The sequence below is a fragment of the Balaenoptera borealis genome (genome assembly GCF_965194805.1).
Source record: "Balaenoptera borealis genome assembly, chromosome: 21".
NCBI lineage: Eukaryota > Metazoa > Chordata > Mammalia > Artiodactyla > Balaenopteridae > Balaenoptera > Balaenoptera borealis.
In genome coordinates this window covers 25,975,666-25,998,527 of record NC_138880.1, presented here as the reverse complement: position 1 = coordinate 25,998,527, position 22,862 = coordinate 25,975,666, and the positions used below count along the sequence as shown (strand labels likewise).

Genomic DNA, 22,862 nt, shown 5'->3' with positions numbered 1-22,862 from the left:
TGTGGGACCACTTGGCTTGTATGGCTGTGTCTTAGTCCCTTCTGGCTGCTATGATGAGAATCCCGTGGCCTGGGTACCTATAAACCACAGACATCTATGTCCCACAGCTCTGGAGGCTGGATGTCCAGGATCAAGGCACCAGCAGATTGAGTGTCGGGTGAGGTCCCTTCCTGGTTCACAGACGGCGTCTTCTCCCTGTGTCCTCACATCGGGGAAGGGCTAGGGACTCTCTGGGTCTCTGTTTTAAGGGCACTAATTCCATCATGGGAGCCCCACACTCATGACCTACTCACCTCCCAAAGGCCATGGGGGTTCGGTTTTGTCAACTGAAAAAAAATTGCACAACCTAAAAGTTGAGAGTTATGTTTTATTTGGCGGACATACTGAGGACTTCAAGCCTAGAAGGCAGCATCTCAAGTGGCCCTGAGAAACTGCTCCAAGGAGGCCAGGGTATATAGGAGTTTTTACAACAAAAGGCAGGTAGTCGGAAAGTCAATAGATTATTGTTAATTAAAGAAAACCAGATATTCAAGTTAAGGAATTTAGTGCTTTTCTATGTATGGGAAGAGGCAAGAGTCTGGCTTGGCTCACTGAAGTCATTCCTTTGATGTGCACCTCAGCTATCTGGGGCCAGTGTCCTGTGCTTTCTCATCTGGAGTCTCCTCAGGGCTCACTGTCGGGGTGCCTGCAGTCTGATGGCTGCTAGATGGCGGGCATTCCTTGTTTCCATCCTGAGTTCCCTCAGGACTCACCGTCGGGGTGGGAGGGGCTGCATTCGCTGATGACTGTGACATCCTTCATTTTCTGAAAGGGCAGCAGCATTCTTAGTCCACAGTTTCAACATATGGATTTGGGGGGGACACGCACATTCAGTCCCTGGTCCTCACTGTCCAAGACTGTGGCATGAGGAGGCCGGACAGGGGTCCCTGGTGTGGTGGCCTCACGGTTACTCTGTCCATTCAGGAGCAACAGTGGCCGGGAGCCCCCGGTCTGTGGCTCCAGAGGTTGAGGTCAGTCAGGCAGGAGCTGGACTGCTGTCACCTTCAAAGTCGCCCTATGGGCTGTGGCTGATTTTCCACACTTTGCAGATGAGAAAATTTATCAACTGATTTGAATCATCATCATCTTCTTTTCCTTCTTCTTCCTTTTCAACAAACTGGAAGGAATAAGTAAAGAAGGAAGCTGGTGGGAAATGTGAAAATCTAGAGGCAAAACCACACATTTCCTGGTCTCCCCCTGGGTCATGACTCTCAGGTCATCCAGGGCTGGTGACAGGGTCTTGCTCAAGGCAGCCGTTACTTGGGATCCTTGTGCTGAAAAAATAGAGTCCCTGGAATAACATTTGTGCAGAAAATCTGAGATTCTCCCCACAGGCTGTCTCCCCCGGGCCCTGCAGTAATTGCCTGTGTTTCTCCCGCAATGTGCTTGTCTACCAGAAACTGCATTTTAGAATAAAGGAGGTAGGGTAATTTGTAGCATTATTCTAGTCTCCAAATGGTCATTCTTAGGTCTGAGTTATATAAAAAGAAATTCAAATAAAATAAATAGCAATTGAAACGTAGTCTAGCTGGCCCACAGAAAACAAACAAATCGTTTGTCCCTCAGGTTAACGTCTAAGTCTGTGTCACCCTATCAGAGCTCTGTTTTTCTCACTTTCTCTATGTCCACAACTTAAGATTAATTTTCTTGTGACTTTTTGATTCAAACCAAAATGTCTTTTGTAACATTTGTAGACAATGTCTAGAATTTTGCCCGTTAGCTGGTATGAATCTTCATAAATGAGAGAGTCAAACATAGAGACATCCCTAAGTCAGAAGAGAGAATGCCAGTGGCTTTTCAAATTAGGAACAAAAGGGCAGAAAAATAGTATCCAGAGGTTAATGTGTGGAATATAATGGCACATTGTTCCGAGGTGAATTAGCATATTAACCTTCTTTTAAAAATTCATTTGAAGGTAAAATAAATGGAATTGGTTTTCACAACAGTTAATCGACTCCAATCTATTTGGTTCTGGACTCTCAACATGAAAATCTAATCGCAATAGTTGAATATATACTTAATTGCAAGGCCTTTTATTTTAGGAAGTGAAAGCCATGCTTAGCTCTTTTCTATTGGGGAAAAAAAGAGACGTTATGATATTTTGGTAGTCGGATAATTTTTGGAGAAAGGTTTTGCATTATTTTTAAAGCATTTTCCAAAAAGATGCTAATTTTACCCAAACACAAATCAACCAGGAAGTTACATAAATTAGATGATCAACTTCTGTTTTGTTGACAGGAACTGACCTCTTAATTTGCCATCTGCAGACAGATGTGATTCTGAGTATTTGTTACATCCCATTAGATATCAAATCATTAGTTAAGCTAAGACGGCACAAATAAATTTCAATACGATTATCTCCTGGTGCAACCTCTTTCACCTACTCATGGATTTACGTGTTCTGGAAACCAGGCCGCTCTACAGTAAAGGAATTCAAAAAACATAACTTGAAAGACGGGCCTTCCCCCTTGACCGCCCGCCGCGCTGGACTCTCGGCTCTGTTTAAGGGGCTACAGTGAATCTCCACGAGCACCCGGTGGAGGAACAGCGCCATCCCCGCTGGGCACGTGGGTGCTGAATGCACAGGTCCGCGTGACATCGAGGGCAGAGGGCGGGTGCACAGCCCAGCCTCTAACCACAGCTCAAGGCTCTGGCCAAACCCACCAGCCTTTGAAGCCAACCAGCTTTGGATGCTCAAGTCCCTCCCCTGAGATTTTACCTGAACCACCAGTTTCCGTATCTCTAAGGACAGACGACAATGAATCTTCACACGAGCCATTCACACAGCCTCTCTGTGTGCCTTTGTGCTTCAGGTTTTCCCCAGCGAGGTGACCCATGTTAATATTTTACTGACTTTACGAAGAACTTGGTTTCCTGATGCTGTTTCACTGGACAAGCAACAGAAGCCCCTTCTGGCTGATATAAGTGAAAAAAGGACTTAGTGGAAAGATACTGGGAGGGTGTGTGGAGCGGCCAGAACCCGAACCGCACCGAGGGGGCCACAGGAGGCATTGGTGAGCACTGGAGACCTGGACGCTGGGCGACAGCCAGGGCAGGAGTGTCGCCGTGCCCTCTGCCGCACTGGCCAGGACCCCCCAGGCCCTCCGTGTCACTCACTGCAGATCAAGTCCCAGAGGGGCCCGGTCACGCCTAAGCCACCTGCACACACCACACTGGGGGTCAGCTCTGTCGCAGGTGCGGGTGTGCTGGATGTGGCGATTCTGCTGCTCTGAGTTAAAGCACAAGTGAGTGTCGGTGCTCCGTGCCCAAGAGAACTAGGCAACCAGGATGTCTGCAGTCAGTGATTATTTTTATATTGAAAGGCACCAGAAGAAGTGAAGGCTCTAGTACTTATTTTGTATTTGCCGTGTACCAGATGTGATAAACAAGCCACTTCAGAAAATCCTCAGAACAACCACGTAAACAGATCACAGGGCAAGTTGTACAGCCAGGTCTCTGGGCCCCCAGAACTTGTGTCCCCATCAGCAAATTTATGGGAATTTGCTCACGTGTGGGAGCTGGAACATGTGTGTTTACGTCCACGTCTTCAGAAACTCCACTAAAACCAGTCACAGAATTGTCTGCACAGAGGTGTGGTGGGGGGAGGGGTGGGGGAGGACTTACAGTTTCTGGTCCAGCCCGTAAGGAGCTCGAAAGTCATTACTCCTGTCCTGAAAACAACACAAGAGCTGAGCAAGCTGAAAATCCACAGCTCTTCTGAGATCCATCAGAAAATTGAGGGCAAACTGCTGCCCCGAAATTGGAGAGACAGCAGCGGATAGACTTAAAACGTGATTGAGAACTGTTGGAAACTCAGCGTGGATAAGTTTGAGAGTCTAAAACTCCAGGGGGGGACCAATCTAGGGGCCCCCATACTCTTTTTCATGAGCTCTACCACCAGGAACCCTACCAGGTTCTCACAGTAAAGATCAGAGAAAATTCCCCTCCTGCTTCCAGTAGGGGGAGGAGAAAGTAGCCCTGTTGAAATATACCTAGAACATTGTTTCATTTGGGTTTGTTTGTGTTTTGTTTTTAAAGAGAAATTATTTTACCAGAGCCTAACCAACCTAACCCACTCTAGCCGCTTGTAGCCTTCCACCAAATATCAACCCCTCTAGCCATTCTGTCTCACCCGAATTGGAGAGGGAACTGAACGCATTCGTCACAGCGCAGGGCACAGGCTCACTGAAAGACAGACCTAATCACAGGACTAGAGAAGATTCCCATCCCCCCACACACCTTACCTCCACATCAGCAGGGCTCCTGTGTAATAACAGGAATAAAACTGAAAGAATTAAATGTCTCAGCACTTATGTAAGAAGTGTCTAGGGAAACCCAAAGACAACGGGGGGATGAAAACAAGGACACACAGATGAAAACAGGACACAAGGACACAAACAGCTACAGCAAACAGTAAACACAGCCCAGCCCCTGGCAGATAAAAAGAAAACCTCACATGAAAGAACTACCTCACATGAAAGAACTATTTACCTTTACCCAGTGCATCATGTCTGATGTGCAACAAGAAATTACAAGGCATACTAAAAGTCAAAACAAAACACAGTTTGAAGAGACAGAGCCAGACTCAGATATGACAGAGATGTTGGAATTATCAGACCAGGACTTTAAGACTATGATGAACATGCTCAGAGCCTGAATGAAGAAAGAGGACAACATGCACAAATAGATGGTAATGTAAACAGAGAAGGAAACGCTAAGAAAGAATGAAAAAGAAATGCTGAAATCAAAAACACCATATCAAAAATGAAGAGTGCCTTTGATGGGCTCAGCAGTAGACTGGACACAGCTGAGGAAAGAATCAGTGAGCTTGAAGAAATGTCAGTAGAAACTTCCAAAACCAAAGTGCAAAAAACTTACCAAGAAAAGCCCTGAAAACTGAAAATCAGTTAATGTAATCCATCACATCAACAGGATAAAGAAGAAAAATCATATGATCAATAGATGCAGAAAGAGCATTAACAAAACCCAACATTCATGCTAAAACCCCTCAGAAAACTAGGAATAGAGGGGAACTTTCTCTACCTACAAAATGTCTACAGCTGCCATCACACTTTTTTTTTAAAATATATTTATTTATTTATTATTTATTTTTGGCTGCATTGGGTCTTCGTTGCTGTGCGCGGACTTTCTCTAGTTGCTGCGAGCTGGGGCTTCTCTTCGTTGCAGGGCACGGGCTTCTCACTGCGGTGGCTTCTCTTGTTACAGAGCACAGGCTCTAGGCACGTGGGCTTCAATGGTTGTGGCACGTGGACTCAGTAGTTGTGGCTCGTGGGCTCTAGAGCACAAGCTCGGTAGTTGTGGCACATGGGCTTAGTTGCTCTGCGGCATGTGGGATCTTCATGGACCAGGGCTTGAACCCGTGTCCCCTGCATTGGCAGGTGGATTCTTAACCACTGAGCCACCAGGGAAGTCCCTGCCATCACACTTAATGGTGAGAAACAATGTCTTTCAGCTAAGATCAGGAGCAAGGCAAGGATGCACCATCTTGCCACTGCTTTTCAACATACTGGAAGTCCTAGCCAATGCAATAAGAAAAGGAAAGGAAATAAGCCCTATGCAGATAGGGAGGGAAGACATAACACTGTCTGTTCACAGATGAAATGATCGTCTATGTAGAAAATCCCAAAGAATAATTTTTAAAAACTCATGGAACTAATAAGTGATTATAGCAAGGTTGCAGGATGCAAAGTTAACATAAAAAACTAAATTGTTTTCCATATATCAGCAATGAACAAGTAGAATTTGAAATTAAATACACAATACAATTCATGTACATTTTCACCCCCAAAATGAAATGCTTAAGGAATAAATCTAACTAAATATGTGCAAGATGTATATGAGGAAAAGTACAAAATTCTAATGAAAGAAATCAAAGAAAAAATAAATGGAGAGATAATTTATGTACATGGATAGGAAGATTCAATAGTGTCAAGATGTCAATTCTTCAGAACTTGATCTATAGATTCAATGCAATACCAATCAAAATCCTGTTATTTTGTGGATATTGATGGACTGGTTCTAAAGTTTATAGAGAGAAGCAAACAAACAAACAAAAACCCAGCCAAACAAACAAAAAATAGCCAGAACCCAGAACAGCCAACACAACATTGAAGGAGAAGAACAAAATTAAATGACTAACACTCCCTGAATTCAAGACTTCCTATAGCACTACAGTAATCAAGACAGTGTGGTATTGACAAAAGAGTAGGCAAATAGATCAATGGGACAGAATAATATCCCAGAAATAGACCCACACAAATATAGTCAACAGATTTTTGACAAAGAAGAAAAATAATTCAATGGAGAAAGGATAGTCATTTCAACAAATGGTGCTGACACAACTGGACTTTCACATGCAAAAATGTAATCTGAACACAGACTTTACACCCTTTACAAAAATTAACTCAAAATAGATCAGAGATCTAAATGTAAAGTGCAAAACTATAAAACTCCTAGAAGATAACATAGGAGATAATCTAGGTGACCTTGGGTTTGGTGGTGACTATTTAGATATACCAAAAGCATGATTCATGAAAGAAAAATTTAACAAGTTTAATTTCATTAAAATTAAAAAGTGCTCTATGAAGTATACTGTTAAGAGAATGAAAAGACAAGCCACAGACTGGAAGAATATCTTTGCAAAACACATATCTGATAAAGGACTTGTAACTAAGATGTACAAAGAACTCTTAAAACTCTACAATAAGAAAACAAGCAACCCAATTAAAAAATGAACAAAAGATCTGAACAGACACCTCATCAAAGAAGATATTCAGATGGCAAATGAGCATATGAAAAGATGTTTACCCATCCTAAGTCATTAGGGAATGGCAAATTGAAAAAAAAGAGCTACCACTATACACCTATCAGCCTGGCTAAAATTGAAAACACTGACAACACCAAATGCTGGTGAGGATGTGGAGCAACAGGAACTCTCATCATTGCTGGTGGGAATGCAAATGGTGCATCCACTTTGGGAGATAGTTTGGTTTTTTACAAAATTAAACATACTCTTACCCTATCATTCAGTAATCACATTTCCTGGTTTTTACTCAAAAGAATTGAAAACTTATGCCCAACACAAAACTTTGCACACAGATGTTTAAAGCATCTTTATCCATAATTGCCAAAACTTGGAAGCAACCAAGATATCCTTCAGTAGATGAATGAATAAATAAACTGTGGTGCAACCAGACAATGGACTATTGTTCAGCTAAAAAGAAATGAGCCTTCAAACCATGAAAAGACATGGAAGAACCTTAAATGCATATTACTAAGTGAAAGAAGCCAATCTGAAAAGGCTACAGACTGTGTGATTCCAACTATAAGACATTCTGGAGAACGTAAAACTGTGGAGACAGGAAAAAGATCAGTGGTTTCCAGGGGCTGGGGAGAAGGAGGGATGAATAAGTGGAGCACAGAGGATTCTTAGAGCAGTGAAACTACTCTGTATGATATTGTAATTATGGATACATGTTATTGTATGTTTGTCCAGACCCACATAATATACAACACCAAGAGGGAGCCCTAATGTAAACTATGCGCTTTAGTTAATAATGATGCATCAGTATTGGTTCATCAATAGCAACAGATAACCAACCATACTAATAAAAGGTGTAAATAATAGGGAAAACTGTGGAGGGAGAGAGGGAGTATGTGGGAACTTTCTGGTCCATTTTTCTGTGAACCTGAAACTGGTCTAAAAAATAAAGTCTATTAAAATTTAAACAAACTATTAAACAAACTATTTAAACAAAAAACTATTACATACATACAGTATGACTCCAATTATATGTATAAACATTGGAAAAATATACCAAAATGTTAATTATGGTTGCCTCTGAATAGTGGATTATGGATTGTTTTGATTTTCTTCTTTATTTATACTTTATTGAATTTTCTTATTTTTATGCAATGAGAATATGACTCTTTAATCATTAAAAAAAATAATAAAAGTGGTTCATTATGTTTTGTTTAAATAAGATGCATAGTTTCACAAGTATAACTGTACTTTGGGGACAATAGAAAAGAATGTTTGAAGTTGTTACTGTCCCAGAAAATCCAGGGACCGTGTTTCCTGTTATTACATAGAACACCAAGACACATGCCCCAAAGAGCTGACACTAAAATGAGAACAGATGTTGGACAGATTTATGTGTTTGTCTCTAGTTCAAGGGGGTCATTACACAGGTAACAGTGTGGTGTTACCTGAGAAAAGGACACAAGAAAGCACCCCGTTGTTTTGACTCCACTGCTGTAGAATAAGCTCTAGGGAACCAGCCATGAGGAAGTGCTTGACTCTCTTGGATTCTGTGGACCGTGGGGTGTGTTTCCAGGGTAGAGAATCGATGCTGCTTGTCTGCCTGCAAGTTCACAGATTCTCTTGTCTGCATGGAGCGGTGTCCTGTGCACTCACTTCTCAGCATTTTGAGAGGGTTAAGTGGTTGTTGTTTTTCATTGTTTTGGGTGAGGTTGGAGGGTCTTAGGCAATAGTCGTCTTTTGTTTTTTGCTTTGGGGCTTATTATGTCCTTTGTTTTCGCAAGTCCGTCACATCTGCTTCAGAAGCCTTGACATGAGGGCGAGAGGGGCTGCTGCTCTGAGCCCCCAGGGCTGTGTAATTGCGTGACTGTCACTGCCGGGTGTCCATGCTGCGTGGGTGGGGAGCTCTTGTCTCAGGACGGTTGGAGTTCGGAATGACATCAGGTAGCAAGCAGGCCCTCACAGCGATCCAGGTGGACCGATTTTAGGCGTACACTGTGTTAGGCAGAGTGGGTGACGGTGGAGCTGGTGGGGGGGGGGAATCCACATGGCATCTAAGGTCTAATCATAGCGGGGGCACCGGTACAGGGACAGCTGTGGCACGAGGTTAACCGCTTCATCAACTAGTCCTGGCCCCACCAGACCCCTCCCTCTGTGACCTTGAGTAAACCACTTCCCCTTTTGCAACCTCAAGCAAAAGGAGGGGTTGGATTAGCTCACTGGTTTTCAAACTATTTTTGGCCTACAGACCCCTATGTTTAAATGAAACTTAATTATACAGAAACCAGCCTAGAAAGGAGATAAAGGAGGAACAGCTCTGTTCTAAGCAGGAGTGGTGACATGGGCACCCACAGCCCCTCAAGGGCACACGGAGAACAGAGGTTAAGCTCGTTGGGATCACATGATGTCTAATCTCCTTGAAGCCGTAACACACCGTGTGGGAGGATGTCTTGTCGTATGTCAGTCTGGGGTCTCCTGAATCTAGCCAACCACACACTACTCTTTTCACACCCACCAGATACTAAGAGAAGCAGCTAGAACGGAGATGAAATGGTACCCAGGGTCAAAGCAGGTGGGTTAGTCCTAACCCACCCTGACTCGGTCCTGACGTGGGACAGAGCCCCAGCTCTCTGGCTCTGTGAAGAGCACACAGTGTCTTGCTGACCTTACGGAGGGTGGAGGGGTGCAAATCAACGGCCAAATTGGTGGTGTTTGCAAATCAACTCAGCATCAGCGGGGCATCGGTTATGAGAGGTACAGAAGAGAATGCAGAGATAATTAAGAGATGGTCTGATCTGATGTCACCATTACAAAATCTATACAGATGTAAGGTACTGTCTTTATTTACAAATCAAAATGCACAATGAAAGAAACTTTTTTTTATTAACCACTCTTACCGTGGTGTACATTACGCCCCATGGTTTATTTATTTTACAACTGGAAGTTTGTACTTTTTTTTTTTTTTTTTTTTTTTATTTATGGCTGTGTTGGGTCTTCGTTTCTGTGCGAGGGCTTTCTCTAGTTGTGGCAAGTGGGGACCACTCTTCATCGCGGTGCGCAGGCCTCTCACTATCGCGGCCTCTCTTGTTGCGGAGCACGGGCTCCAGACGCGCAGGCTCAGTAATTGTGGCTCACGGGCCTAGTTGCTCTGCGGCATGTGGGATCTTCCCAGACCAGGGCTCGAACCCGTGTCCCCTGCATTGGCAGGCAGATTCTCAACCACTGCGCCACCAGGGAAGCCCAAGTTTGTACTTTTTGACCCCCTTCACCCATCCCCCCCAACCCCCCAACTCCCACCTCTGGCAACTGCCAATCTGTTCTCTGTATACATGAGCTCAGTTTTTTTGTTGTTTATTTGTTTTGTTTGTTTGTTTTGTTTTTAATTTCACATATGAAATCCTACAGTATTTGCCTTTCTCTGTCTGACTTATTTAATTTAGCCTGACACCCTCAAGGTCATCCATGTTGTTGCAAATGGCAAGATTTCCCTCTTTTTTATGACTGAATAATATTCCATTGTGTATATATACCACATCTTCTTTATCCATTCATCCTCAATGGACACTGGTTATTTCCATATCTTGGCTATTGTAAAAATGCTGCAATGAACATGGGGGTACAGATATCTGAGTTAGTGTTTTCATTTTCTTTGGATAAAGGCCCAGAAGTGGAATTGCTGGATTATATGATAGTTCTAGTTTTAATTTGTTGAGGATAGACTTCATTGCGTGAGTTTAAACTGAAATCTTACGGGACATAGAAGAAAAATTCAGGAACATTTGTAAAGCTGCTTCCTGGAAAGGATCTCGTCCAAGATAAAGATTATAATGGAAAAAAAAACAAAAATGAAATATTTACCATTCCTGAAAGATTTAACTGTCCTTTATCCTTATTTGTGAATAAGGGGACACAGCTCTAATTTCTTTCCTCAGAAATGAATTACTAGGACTTCTGCTCATGGGAATATGTACTTTTCCCTATTCCTTGCACTAAGTTCAACTAAAAACCCTACACTGTGTATAAAGGAAACAAAAGACAACTCTGAAAGATGGTGAGAAGAGATGGAATAGGGACTCCAGGAGCTGAGGAATGACAACTGGGTTGTCTCATAGGTCCCAGAAAAAGCCAGAGGCCTGGAGGCACCAAGAGTGCAGACCGTAAACGCCCGACAAAGGCTGCTCTCCTAACCAAAGATCAGGGAGCGGGGCTAGAAGGACAGAGAACTTTAGACAGTGACTCTCAAACACCACAGAAAAAACTGTGGCCACAGCCCCACCCACGCCCACGCCCAGCAAGGCCTGGAAGAGCAGAGACGCCCACCCTTGGAAATCCGCTAGGTGGTGTCGTAACCTCTCCTCAGATGTGATAAAGCTGGTGACCTCTACCGAGACTGACAAAGAACCAGAGAAAAGACACAAGTGATGAACATTAGGAAGAAACAGGGACATCACTACAGACCCTACAGACATCAAAAGGACAGTAAGGAAACACTGTGAACAACTGCAGACACATGAATTTGACAACTTCGATGAAAGGGACAAATTCTTCTAAAAACGTAAACTACCACAATTCACCCAGTATGAAATAAACCATTTGAGTAGCCCTATAACTATTAAGGAAATTGAATTCATAATTTTAAAGCTCCCCTAAAAGAAGTGTCTAGGCCAGATGGTTTCACTGGAGAATTCTACCAAATATTTATAAAAAAATTAACACAGATCCTACAAAATCTCTTTCAGAAAATAGAAGAGGTACTACTTCCTAATTCATTTTATGAAGCTAGTGTTACCAGGATGCAAAAATCAGACAGACAGTACACAGAAAGAAAACTACAGGCCAACATCCCTCATGAATATAGATGAAAAATTCTTTTTTTTTTTTTTTTTAAATTCTTAACAAAATATTAGCAAATAGAAGTCAGCAATATAGTAAAAGAATTATAAACTAATGACCAAGTAAGGTCATTTCAAGATAAACATAAAAAAATCAATTGTAGGGAATTCCCTGGTGGTCCGGTGGTTAGGACTCAGTGTTTCCACTGCTGAGGGCCTGGGTTCGATCCCTGGTCGGGGAACTAAGATCCCGCAAGCCACATGGTGCAGAGAAAAAAAAAAATCAATTGTATTCCTGTATACTAGCAATGAACACCAAAATTAAAATACAATACCATTTATAATAATTTAAAAATTGTGTGTAAATGTAACACATCATCTATAGGACTTGTATGCTGAAAAGTATACAACACTGATAAAAGAAATCAAAGAAGATCTAAATAAACTGAGATGTTATTAATGGATTGGAAGACTGAACATAGTTAAGATGTCAGTTCTCCCCAAATTGATACACAGTTTTAACAAAATTTCTATCAAAATCCCAACAAGATTTTTTTGAGATATAGACAAGATTATTCTCAAATTTATATGGAAAGGCAAACTAGAATAGCTAAGACAATTTTGAAACAAAAAAAGAATAAAGTGGGAGGAATCATTCTATCCAGTCTCAAGAACTTATTTGGTAACTACAGTAATCAGGACTGTGTGATATTTGCTGAGGGACAGACCCACGGATCAAGGGACCAAGATGGAGAACCCAGAAATAAACCCACACAAATACACCCAATTGATTTTCTTTTTTTAATTTTTGTTTTTAATTTTTTTTTTTAATTTATTTATTTTTGGCTGTGTTGGGTCTTCGTTTCTGTGCGAGGGCTTTCTCTAGTTGCGGCAAGCGGGGGCCACTCTTCATCGCGGTGCACGGGCCTCTCACTATTGCGGCCTCTCTTGTTGCGGAGCACAGGCTCCAGACGCGCAGGCTCTGTAGTTGTGGCTCACGGGCTTAGTTGCTCTGCGGCATGTGGGATCTTCCCAGACCAGGGCTCGAACCCGTGTCCCCTGCACTGGCAGGCAGATTCTCAACCACTGTGCCACCAGGGAAGCCCCCACCCAATTGATTTTTGACAAGGACGCAAAGATAGCCTTTTCAACAAAAGCTGCTGGAACAACTGGACATGTACAGGCAAGAAAATGAACTTCAACCCAAGTGTCCCACCTCATTCAACAATTAACTCAAAGTGGATCATGGACTAAAATGTAAAACATGAAACTATAAAAAATTTTGGAAAAAAATACAGGACAAAATCTTTGGGATCTAGGGTTAGGCAAAGAGTTCTTACACTTGACACCAAAAGTATAGAGGAAAAAATTTACAAATTGGATTTCATCAACATTTTAAAACTTTTGCTCTGTGAAAGCTCTCGCTAAGAAGATGGAAAAACAAGTTACAGAATGAGAGAAAATATTCCCAAACCATAGATCCAACAGAAGACTGATACCTAGAATATATAAAAATGCTCAAAGTTCAACAGGAAAAAAAAAAAGTCCAATTAGAAAATGAGCAAAAGATCTGAAGAGACATTTTGCCACAGAGGATCTGCAGATGTCAGGTCAGTCTGTGGGAAGATGTTCACCCCCGTTAGCCAGGAGGGAAATACAAGGTGGAACCAGAGCAAGAAATCGCTGCACACCCATCAGAGGAGCTAAGTGAGCAGCGACAGCCCTGCACACGTGGGCCTGGGGGCCCTGGCTCACACTCATGCTGGCGGGGGTGTGACATGCTGCAGCCACTGTGGAATCATCCTGGCAGGTCCTTTAAAAACTAAACTTGAGATTACCCTGGATGCGGCGGCCACGGTCCTGGGCACTCATCCCAGAGAAATGGAGGCTGGCGACTTCACACAGCCTGCACACAGCAGTTTATAGCAGCTTCACTCACAGGGGCCGGGCACTGGGGACAACCCAGGAGCCCTTCAGTGGCTGAAGGGCTAACCAGAGTGTGCCACATCCTTCCACCAATTCCACGGGCTTCCACGCACAGCAAAGGGGACGGACGTGGTACCCACGACAACCTGGCGCGTCTCCAGGGAGTCCTGCTGCTGGAAAGCGTTAGCCCAAAGGTTAGAGATGCAGGACTCCACTACGTCATGTTCTTGAGGTGACGAAACTGTGGAAATGGACGCCGGGGCGGGGGTGAGGGCAGCGCGGAGGTCTGCCATTCCCAGGGTGGCCGCTCCAGATCCATCGTGGATGGAGGCCCACGTCTGGGTGGACGGTGGGCTGTGGTTTCACGATGCTCCTGCTGGAAGAAGCCAGGTAGAGTGTACCCGGCCTCCCTGCATTCTTACGACCACCTGTGAATGTACTATTACCTCCAAAATCAAAAATTTAATTAAAAAAGATAAATTGCGAAATTCCTATCTACGTAGCCTTCTCTCATCTAATTTTGAAAGGTATTAGATACAATGAAAATATTACATATACTTCCTCTAAAGCACATTAAGTGTTTCTTTAATCTGGAGATTCTAAAGTGCTCTCAAGAGTCACCTCTGGAACATCCGCTGTGGTTGCACCAGAAAAAAAACAAATCTTTTGAGCTTCGTGGAGCCTCAGCTGTGTGTAGGAAGTCCTGTTCCCATTTCCACAGAAGCCAGGAGAGACTGGTTTGTTTTTTCTGTGGTGTCATTTTTGCTGCCGTGAATCATAATGCATTGAAGCCTCATTAAACCCATGATGCGTGATGGCCTAGAATTTGGTGGAAGGCAGATCCATCTCAGAAGGGACATGACTGTCGCGAGTTCCTGGGGGGCTGTCACGGGAAAGAGGGGTGCCTTCCCCGAGCCTCAGAGGGCAGAGCTGGCCTGGGGGTGGCTGTCTTCTTCCCCAAACCAGGGAATTTCCCGAGGCCAGAGCGGCAGGAAGGAGGTCAGCTCGCAGGACGTTTGCGATGGGCCAGCCCTGGGGGTGGAAGCTGGGGGCTCTCTGCACCCCTGACCTCCCTCCATCCTCTGACCTGCACTGAGCCATCGGGTCTGGAGGCTGGGCTGCCTGGCCACTGCCCGCCTGGAGCTGTCACCAGGGCCGTGAAGGGGACAAGGCCCCGGCCCCCCAGCCCCACTGACATCTGAGTCGAGTTTCTCAGCCTCAGGACCCAGGGGTTCATTCCTGGGGCAGAGCTGTCTGGCCGAGGCCCCTTCCCAGCCCTGTGCTGCGTGTCTGAGGCCTGGATACCTGCGTGCGCTGCTCTGGTCGGGGGGACAGGACGGCAGGGGAGAGGGGAGAGAGTCGGCTTAGGCCCAAGGTGGGCGTCCACGTGGTTGCCCTGGAAAGAGTTCTGGGAGCGGGACAGTGTCTGCGGTCAGTGTGGGAAGGCCCAGGACGTCCGATGATACTGGGGGGTTAGCGGCCATCAGAAACCCCGTTGGGGCCAGACTTGGGAAACGTGGGGCCCCCGTGAGGGGCGACTTGGTGCCGGTTGATGCAGGCAGACCCTCCTCTCTGCCCAGCCCCCCTGCTCCTCCCCTGGCCCCCCCACCCGCCCCTGGAACTCCCTGAGTCCCCTCCCCCTCCCCCTGTCCCCAGGGGCTCCCTGAGTCCCCTCCTCTCCCCCTGTCCCCAGGGGCTCCCTGAGTCCCCTCCCCTCCCCCTGTCCCCAGGGCCTCCCTAAGTCCCCTCCCCTCTGAGGCTTTGCGGGTCTTGTGCTGTGTGGTGACCTGTGTTCTGGGAAGAGTCTGGATGTGGCAGAGGAGAGTTCGGTGTGAGGACCCACCATGACCACAGTTTGCTGGGGGCCCAGAATTAATCTTTTAGATGCCCTGAGATTCAGTCTGCTGACCCACAAAGTGGACAAATGCCCATCATGTCATCATGTGAAGATAATATTTATGACAGTACTTTGTGAACTGTGAAAAGTACAAGCTTTTAAAAATTAATATTTAAAACCTTTTTACCCAATCCTCGTGAGTCTGTAGCGTCAACATACTTTTCTAAAGCTCTTATGTATTTGGCATCTTTTATCACGTCTGTGTTTCCACAAGTTTCTCTGCACCACTAATATGGAAGCAGGAAGTACCAGGGTGAAGAGTGAGCTCCTGGGAATACCGAATTTCATGCCGTGTCCATCCGACTTCGGACGACACCCTGGCACCCTTTGTGCTGGGTTTTCTGGCCGACGCTGGTTGGATGAGATGGAGGTGGTGAGCAAGCTCCCCCCTGGCAGGTCCTGAGCTGGAAGAGACACCGTAATGCTCATCTCATGAGCCGCTGCTTCACCTGAGCACCAGCTTCTCACTCTGAACACGGAGGCTTCCCTCTGTTCCTGGAGCACGGCGCTCAGAGCAGGACACAAACCACCCCTCAGCCCCCACGGTCCCTCCCTCCGCCTGATGGCACCTGTGCCCCCGCTCCTTCCCCTCCTCCCCGCCCCCTCCCCCTCCTCCTCCCCATTTCCCTGGATGAACAATGGGGCCTCATTCCCCCTGCTCCCCACCCTCCTGGGGCAGCAGTCACCAGCTCAGGTTATGCCAGGTTGGACATTCCGTGTCCACCTGGTCATGGTTGTGGCCGTGGTCCTGCGGTGCTGCATCCGCTGAGCCACGGAGAGCACCGTGGTCGCCCCTTCATGTGCATCCTGTTGCCCTTTGGAGCTCGTAACTGTTGCATTTTTGTTGTTATTTGCTCAGATTTCTATGAACCCACCACCACGTTAGCCACACGCTTTCTGACTTGCTGTCGAGAGCATCGGGTGACCCAGCGGTTCTGGCCTGCCCACCGCCCCCCCCCAACCCGTCTCCGCTGCGTGGCTGTCACCACCCGGTTCCACCCTTCCTTCCTTCCTTCCTTCCTTCGTCTCCTCCTTCCCTGGTGGGTATCCTGGTGTCCCAGCACCATCTGATAACAACTCTTCTTTCCCCATCAGATGTTCTGGCACCCTAACGAAAATCCAGATATACAATTTTAGAGTCTGCAGATAATTTGATCTCCTCCTTCCTAATTTTTATACTGTGTTTTCTTTCTTTTATATCCAATTGCATGGACTGGTACCTCCAGTATAATGTTATACAATAGTGCTAGTACTGGGTATGTTTGCTTTTTCTTGACTTCAGTGGAAGTACTCTCCTATTAAGCTTGAGAATGTATTTTATACTTGATATATTTCTTAATAGTAAGGAAATATTCACCTATTTCATTTTATTTGGTGTTATTTTAAAGAATGTTTTTAGAAATACTTTTTTAGCAATTCTGAAGATGATCATAGAATTTCTTCTTTGGATTATTAATACGATGGATTATATGAACAGATAACTGTTATAGACCCATCCTAGCATTCCTTGATCACCTTGTGTTATTACTAATGTGCTATTGACTTTGTTTCTATATTTTATTTACATTTTTATATTGATATTTATAGGTGGGTTGTTGAAAACCTGTATTTTCATTTGATGCAGTCTTTTTAGGTTTTCGTCAGTAATGTTATATGCACTTTGTAGAAAACGTTGGAAGTTTACTTCCCTTCCCAGTGCTCTGGAAATGATTTCAAGTTGTTGGAGACGGGTCTGTTCTGCCACAGGAACAGAGCCATGAAAAGACAGTTCGTCATCTGATTCCAGGATGAAACTTCTCTATACATCTAAACTATAATCTAGGGGGAAATTTTAATGATAAGCCAAGGCTACACCAGGACAGGAATTTATGACTTTTTGATTCCCCAAAAAGATTGAAGTAAAAATGAAAATTCTTCCTGTCCAAACGGGAGTAAAGGTTAACGATACATGGGAAACACAACTTCAGACCCACAGTCATCAGAAATGTGGTTCATTCTCGTCCCCCTGTGGTCCCTGCGTCCTGCGACCACCTGTGGCAGCTGCTTCTGTTTGGGCCACCGGCCAGTGGTGCCCGTGGACTTGACGGGCTTCAAGGACCACAGGCAAGTTGTGTGTGAGCTCAGGGCACACCCAGCGTGTACGGTTTACCCATCAGGTCAGTGGGTAACGTTGTGTGGACTCAGGCACCTGGGCTGCACACACGGGTGTGTCCGCCTGAGGAGGGATTCGGGCTCCTGTGTCCTGAGATCCGGGAAGAGTGTGGTCATGGCTTGAAGCAGACACCAAGGCTGTTTGGTTGTCTGTGGGGACTGAGTCAGCCTGCAGGTGGCCGATGCACATGCACGGTCTGCCGTCAGGCCTGGGAAATGCCAGCAGTGCAGGGGCGGGAGGCCCTGCTCAGACACCGCCGGAGGATGGGGTTCCCTCGGGCTCCAGGCTGCGTATTTTGTACCCTCATTTGTTCGTCTAGTCTCCGGGACAGAGGGCTGCGCACAGCGTTTCTGCCGCGGTCCCGGCTTCTCCCTCCCATGTTTCTCGATTCATCCCCTTCACTCGGGGCCCCTGTCCATCTCCACTCATCACGGCTCCACCTGCTTGCTGTGGGCTTGAAATCCGCCCTCAAACGTGTGTGTGGAGTGTGAGCTCCCAGGGGTGGGGATTTCCATCTGCCCCGTCGCCGGCGTCCTGAACACACTGTGCACCCCAGGAAATGTTTGCCGAGAGGCTCCGGGGCGCTCCGTGTGTGTGTGTTAATGTCATGGATGGCGGGAATGGTTGACGCCGTTCTTCTTTGACTCCTTTTTTGTCTCCACGTTTTAAACATCTGTCCATGCGCTGTGTGAACACCTGGGTTCCCTCCAGTGCGTCCGACCTGCGGGTGATATGTGTCCTTGGACGCGTCCCCTCTTGCACCTGGGCCGGCTGCCCTTGAGTCACCGCTGATGGCTGTGCCAGAACTTCCTCTGCCCCTACTGTTGTCACCAGCAGCCCACGGGCTCCAACTTTCCAAGCTTTTCAGAACCGATGGGTGTCGCGTGGCGTCTGGTTGCTAGTTAGTGCTGCGTTTCTCTTACCTCCTGAGACTTAGAGGAATTCTGCCCTCGGATCATCCGCGCTCCCTCTTCTGTGCACCCGGTAGCAGTTTCCTGTGGCTGCCCTGACAAGTTCCCACAGACACAACACTCTTATTCTGCTGCAGGTCTGAGGGTGGAGCCTAAAAATGGGTTTCCCCTGGGGGCTCCGGGGAGAATCGGCTTCTCTGGCTTTTCTAGCTTCTAGAGGCGCCCACATTCCTGGGCGGTGACCCTGAGTCTCTCTGCCTGTTCCGTCCTCACGGCTCCTTTTTGACCCCCACCCCCCTGTTAGAAGGACCCTCATGATTACACTGGACCCACCCAGACACTCCAGGGTGAATAACATCTGCAGTGTCCCTGTCGCTGCATGTGGTGACATAATCGTAGATTCTGGGCATTAGGACCTGAACTCCTCTGAGGGGGAGCTGCCCTCATTATGCCCACCACAATTGCCATTCCAAATCACTTGCAAATTTTTCTGTTGAGTTTTTTGTCTTTTTCTGGATGATTTGTGGGAGCTCCTTGTATATTTTAATATAATATTATCCTGGTTGTGTGAAACATGCATGGCATGAGTCTAGGGTAAACTTCACTGAATATAAGTTGCTGAGGTTGACATAAGTTCTATCTTTCTTTTAACTTTATGGATTGCGTTTTGGGATTCTTGTTTAAAAAGCTTTCCCCACCTGTAAAGATCCTTTCTATGATTGTCCTACTTTCACTTTTTACATTTGAGAATTAGTCTGTCTGGAGCCTACCTTTGCATCAAGGTTGTAATGAGGCACTAGTTCTACTTTTACCCATGCAGTCATTTTCTCCTCACACAGACTAAATGACCCACTATTCCCCACTTGCTTTGTGATGTCTCGTGGATTGTTTATCTGGGTCACTGTTTAAACTCTCCTTGTTCCATTCGTCTGTGAAAATGTTCCTGTGTCAGTACGATACTGAATTTTAAAAAAAGAGTTTCATCATTGAAAATTTAAAACAATTACTAGAGAAGAGAGCAGTACAAATACCCCCATAGTCCCTGCCCGGCTTCCACAATGATGGGTCCTTGCTATTTGTATTGTGACTTACCGTCTTCCCTCCTTTGTCCCCTTTTAATAGAAATCACATTTACTAACAGGCATTTCTGCTTTCATATTAGTTTAGAATAAATTGTTGAGGTCAACAAAAAATCCAGCCAGAAGAGGAAAATTCATAGCTTCAAACACTTGTAATAATAAAAAAGAATGACTGAGAATAGATTAATTAAGCATGTGACTCAAAAAGCTGGGGAAAGAACAAAAAGTAACCTGAAGGGAAGCAGAGGGAAGGAATTACTAAAGATAAAAGCAGAGTTTAATGAGAGGGAAAGGGGGTGACAAACAGATTCTTTGGAAAATAGAGTAGATAAATCATTAGATGGCATCCTCCAGGCAACGTGGGGAGGCACAAATACACAAATAGCAAAGGCTGAGGTGAGAGTGACAACAGAAACACGAGATTTAAAGCATCCTAAGGGGTCAGGTGCTCCGTGCGCCTCAGATCTGCTTGGAACCCGCTCCGCTGCTCAGGGACACAGAGACGGGGGCTGAGATTCCGTTCCTGGTGAGGCCTCTTCCTGGCCCGAGGACAGCGCCTGACCTCCTCCTCTTCTTACAAGGGCACTGATCCCACCTCAGGAGCCCCCCTCCTCACTCCCACCTGGGGGTGCACTTGGGGGACATTAGGTCCAGAGCACCAGGGTTCCTGCGCCCGCCACCTCCTCTCTGGGGTCCTGTCTGCGGAGGAGACGTGAGGGGCCAGCACTGCAGCCGGCAGCCCACTTGGGGACCCCAGAGCTAGGGGACCCGCGAGGGTTTCTGAGCCGCCCACGGCCTCGGGTCCCGTCGGGACACAAGGCACTTCTGTTCTCATCTCTGGGCCAGGGGCTACAGTCCGTCCATCTCCCTGCTGGCCCCGTTTTGTGGGAAAACGGCTGAGCTTGGGCTGTCTGCCCACCAGGCTGGGCGCCGAGGCCCTGCAGGGGTGGGGGCTGTGGCCCCTCAGCCTCTGTCACGGCCGGAGCCTCGCGGGGCTGGGTCCCTGCCGAGGTCGCATGTGGAGAAATGCACTGGCCTGAGGGAGGGCCCGCGTTCCAGCATTAAGGTCTGCACGACACAGCTTTCCCTCGAGAGGAGCGACAGGGAGGGGTGGGAGCTTAGTAACCACAACCCAGACAGTCGTGTTCATCAGCTTGCGGCCTGCGTGCCACCGTCTTAGCTGCCTGGGGCACACAGGTCCCAACGGTGCCTGGAAAAGCCTCCCTCTGTGCCTGGACAAAGAAACGCCGTTTGAGGAGCCCAGCAGGGACAGAGCATGGCGACAGCCACCTCCCTGTGCCCCGGGTCACCGTCTGTCCGTCCATCCGCGGGGTGTCCAGGATGGGCTGTGGGCTGGCTGGCCATTTTAGGTGACATTTGCTGCAGATTATTTTCCACAAACAAGTAAAAGGCTGTCTCTGGCTGGTCCTCAGGGGGAAGCAGGGACAGAATCACGGCAGCGGTCAGTGACGATCCAGTCCTGGCCGCTTGGCCGACTGTCGTAGGCTTGGTGTTGGGCTTCCTGGACTGTTTGCTGGAGACACAACCTGACCTCAGCAGGGCCCTGGGCAGGTGAGTGCAGAGGGCGGGCTGGGCCCTGGGCTGGTGAGTGCAGAGGGCGGGCTGGGCCCTGGGCTGGTGAGTGCAGAGGGCGGGCTGGGCCCTGGGCTGGTGAGTGCAGAGGGCGGGCTGGGCCCTGGGCTGGTGAGTGCAGAGGGCGGGCTGGGCCCTGGGCTGGTGAGTGCAGAGGGCGGCCTGGGCCCTGGGCTGGTGAGTGCAGAGGGCGGGCTGGGCCCTGGGCTGGTGAGTGCAGAGGGCGGGCTGGGCCCTGGGCTGGTGAGTGTAGAGGGCGGGCTGGGCCCTGGGCTGGTGAGTGCAGAGGACGGGCTTGGCCCTGGGCTGGTGAGTGCAGAGGGCGGGCTGGTCTCAGGGCAGGTGACCACAGGTGAGGGGCTGGTTTCTAAACTGGTGATTGCAGAGGGCAGGCTGGTGCCATGGGCTGGTTGCTGCAGGCTGTGGGTCAGGGTTCCACTTTTGCACCTGGTCTGGCCGTGCCCATGTGCACGGTCAGTCTCTCGTTCTGAAGTGACGAGGGCTCCCTGTCTCAGGCTTGGCTGGAGCAGAGAGCCTGGGCCTGAGGCTGTGCAATGGTCTGCTGTCTCCTTACCACCCTCGGAGCCCAGCTTTGTTCCCGAGCGCCCTTCCTGGGTGATGCACAGGGCTTAGCCCCGCCCAGGAGTGACCGCTGGCCATTCTGGCTGTTTTGTTCTCCTCTGAGCGATCACTTTATCCGAGGGCTCGGCCCCCGCCCGGCCAGCACTTTGACGTGGTCTTCATGGGGGGGGGCCTTCAAACCTGCCAAACGAGGGCCGTGTGAGGAGAGGCCCTCTCGTTTCTCCCGCGAGATTGGCCCCCATCCTCTAACCGGGGGAACGGGCCTGAGAAGACGCCAGTGCCTTGGAGCTAAAACACGGCAAGAGAGCAACAGTCTTCTTCCTTGAGAACACCGCCTCCAGACTTTGTGATAGGAGAGCAAAACCCCTGCTATTTGGGGCAAAGAGAGTCCGAAGGCTCCGCCTAGGGGGAATGCATGCTCCTCTTCTCAGAAAGGCCGGACGCTGGGTACTTACTGATGGGAATTTGTACCGAGTCCATCTTGGGGAAATGTTCAAGCCCAACGCTGGAACGGAAGATGTTCCAGGGAAGCTTGCTGTCACCTCGTGGCAGCGCGTGGCCTGTGACAGGTGCACAGCTGGGGGGTGTGCGGGGGTATCACGGCCCCAAGCGTGACCCTGACTTTTCAGCCTTTGACGTCAGAGAGCTGAACGCTGACTATATTCCCACGTAACTACTGCACTTGGAGGAAAGTAAGAGCAAGTGGGTTTGCAGTTTACAGCTGGTATTCTGAACATTCCCTTTGTCAGTAAAAAATCCACCCATAGGTTTATAAAACAACCGCAGTCCTGTTACACAGCAAACAGCCCTGCTTCCTGTAACCTGAAGGGAAGACACGCCGGGAATTTTCCTTGAGGAGCCGACGGCGGGGAAGGGCCAGGTGGGACCAGAGGGAACTCAGGGTCCAGAGCCGCCTCCGCAGCGGAGTGTTGCCCAGGAGTTGATGTGCTGTGTCCTCGGCCCAGAGAAATGTCTCATTCGTTTTGGTTGTAAAGCAGACCATTTGAAAACTTTTAAAAAGCACTAATGTTTCACACTAAGTCAGCAATTCAGATAATTGTTTAAAACTC

At 47.4% G+C, this 22,862-nt stretch overlaps 1 protein-coding gene across 1 annotated transcript in view; it reads left to right on the top strand.

Moving 5' to 3' along the window:
• The window catches only part of LOC309619756 (uncharacterized protein), a 62,804-nt gene that overhangs the window by 32,721 nt on the left and 7,221 nt on the right, over window positions 1-22,862 (top strand). The window contains exon 2 of the mRNA XM_082375411.1: window positions 21,051-21,189. Within this exon, the coding sequence (XP_082231537.1) occupies window positions 21,051-21,189 (139 nt within the window). The remainder of the gene's footprint in view (window positions 1-21,050; window positions 21,190-22,862) is intronic.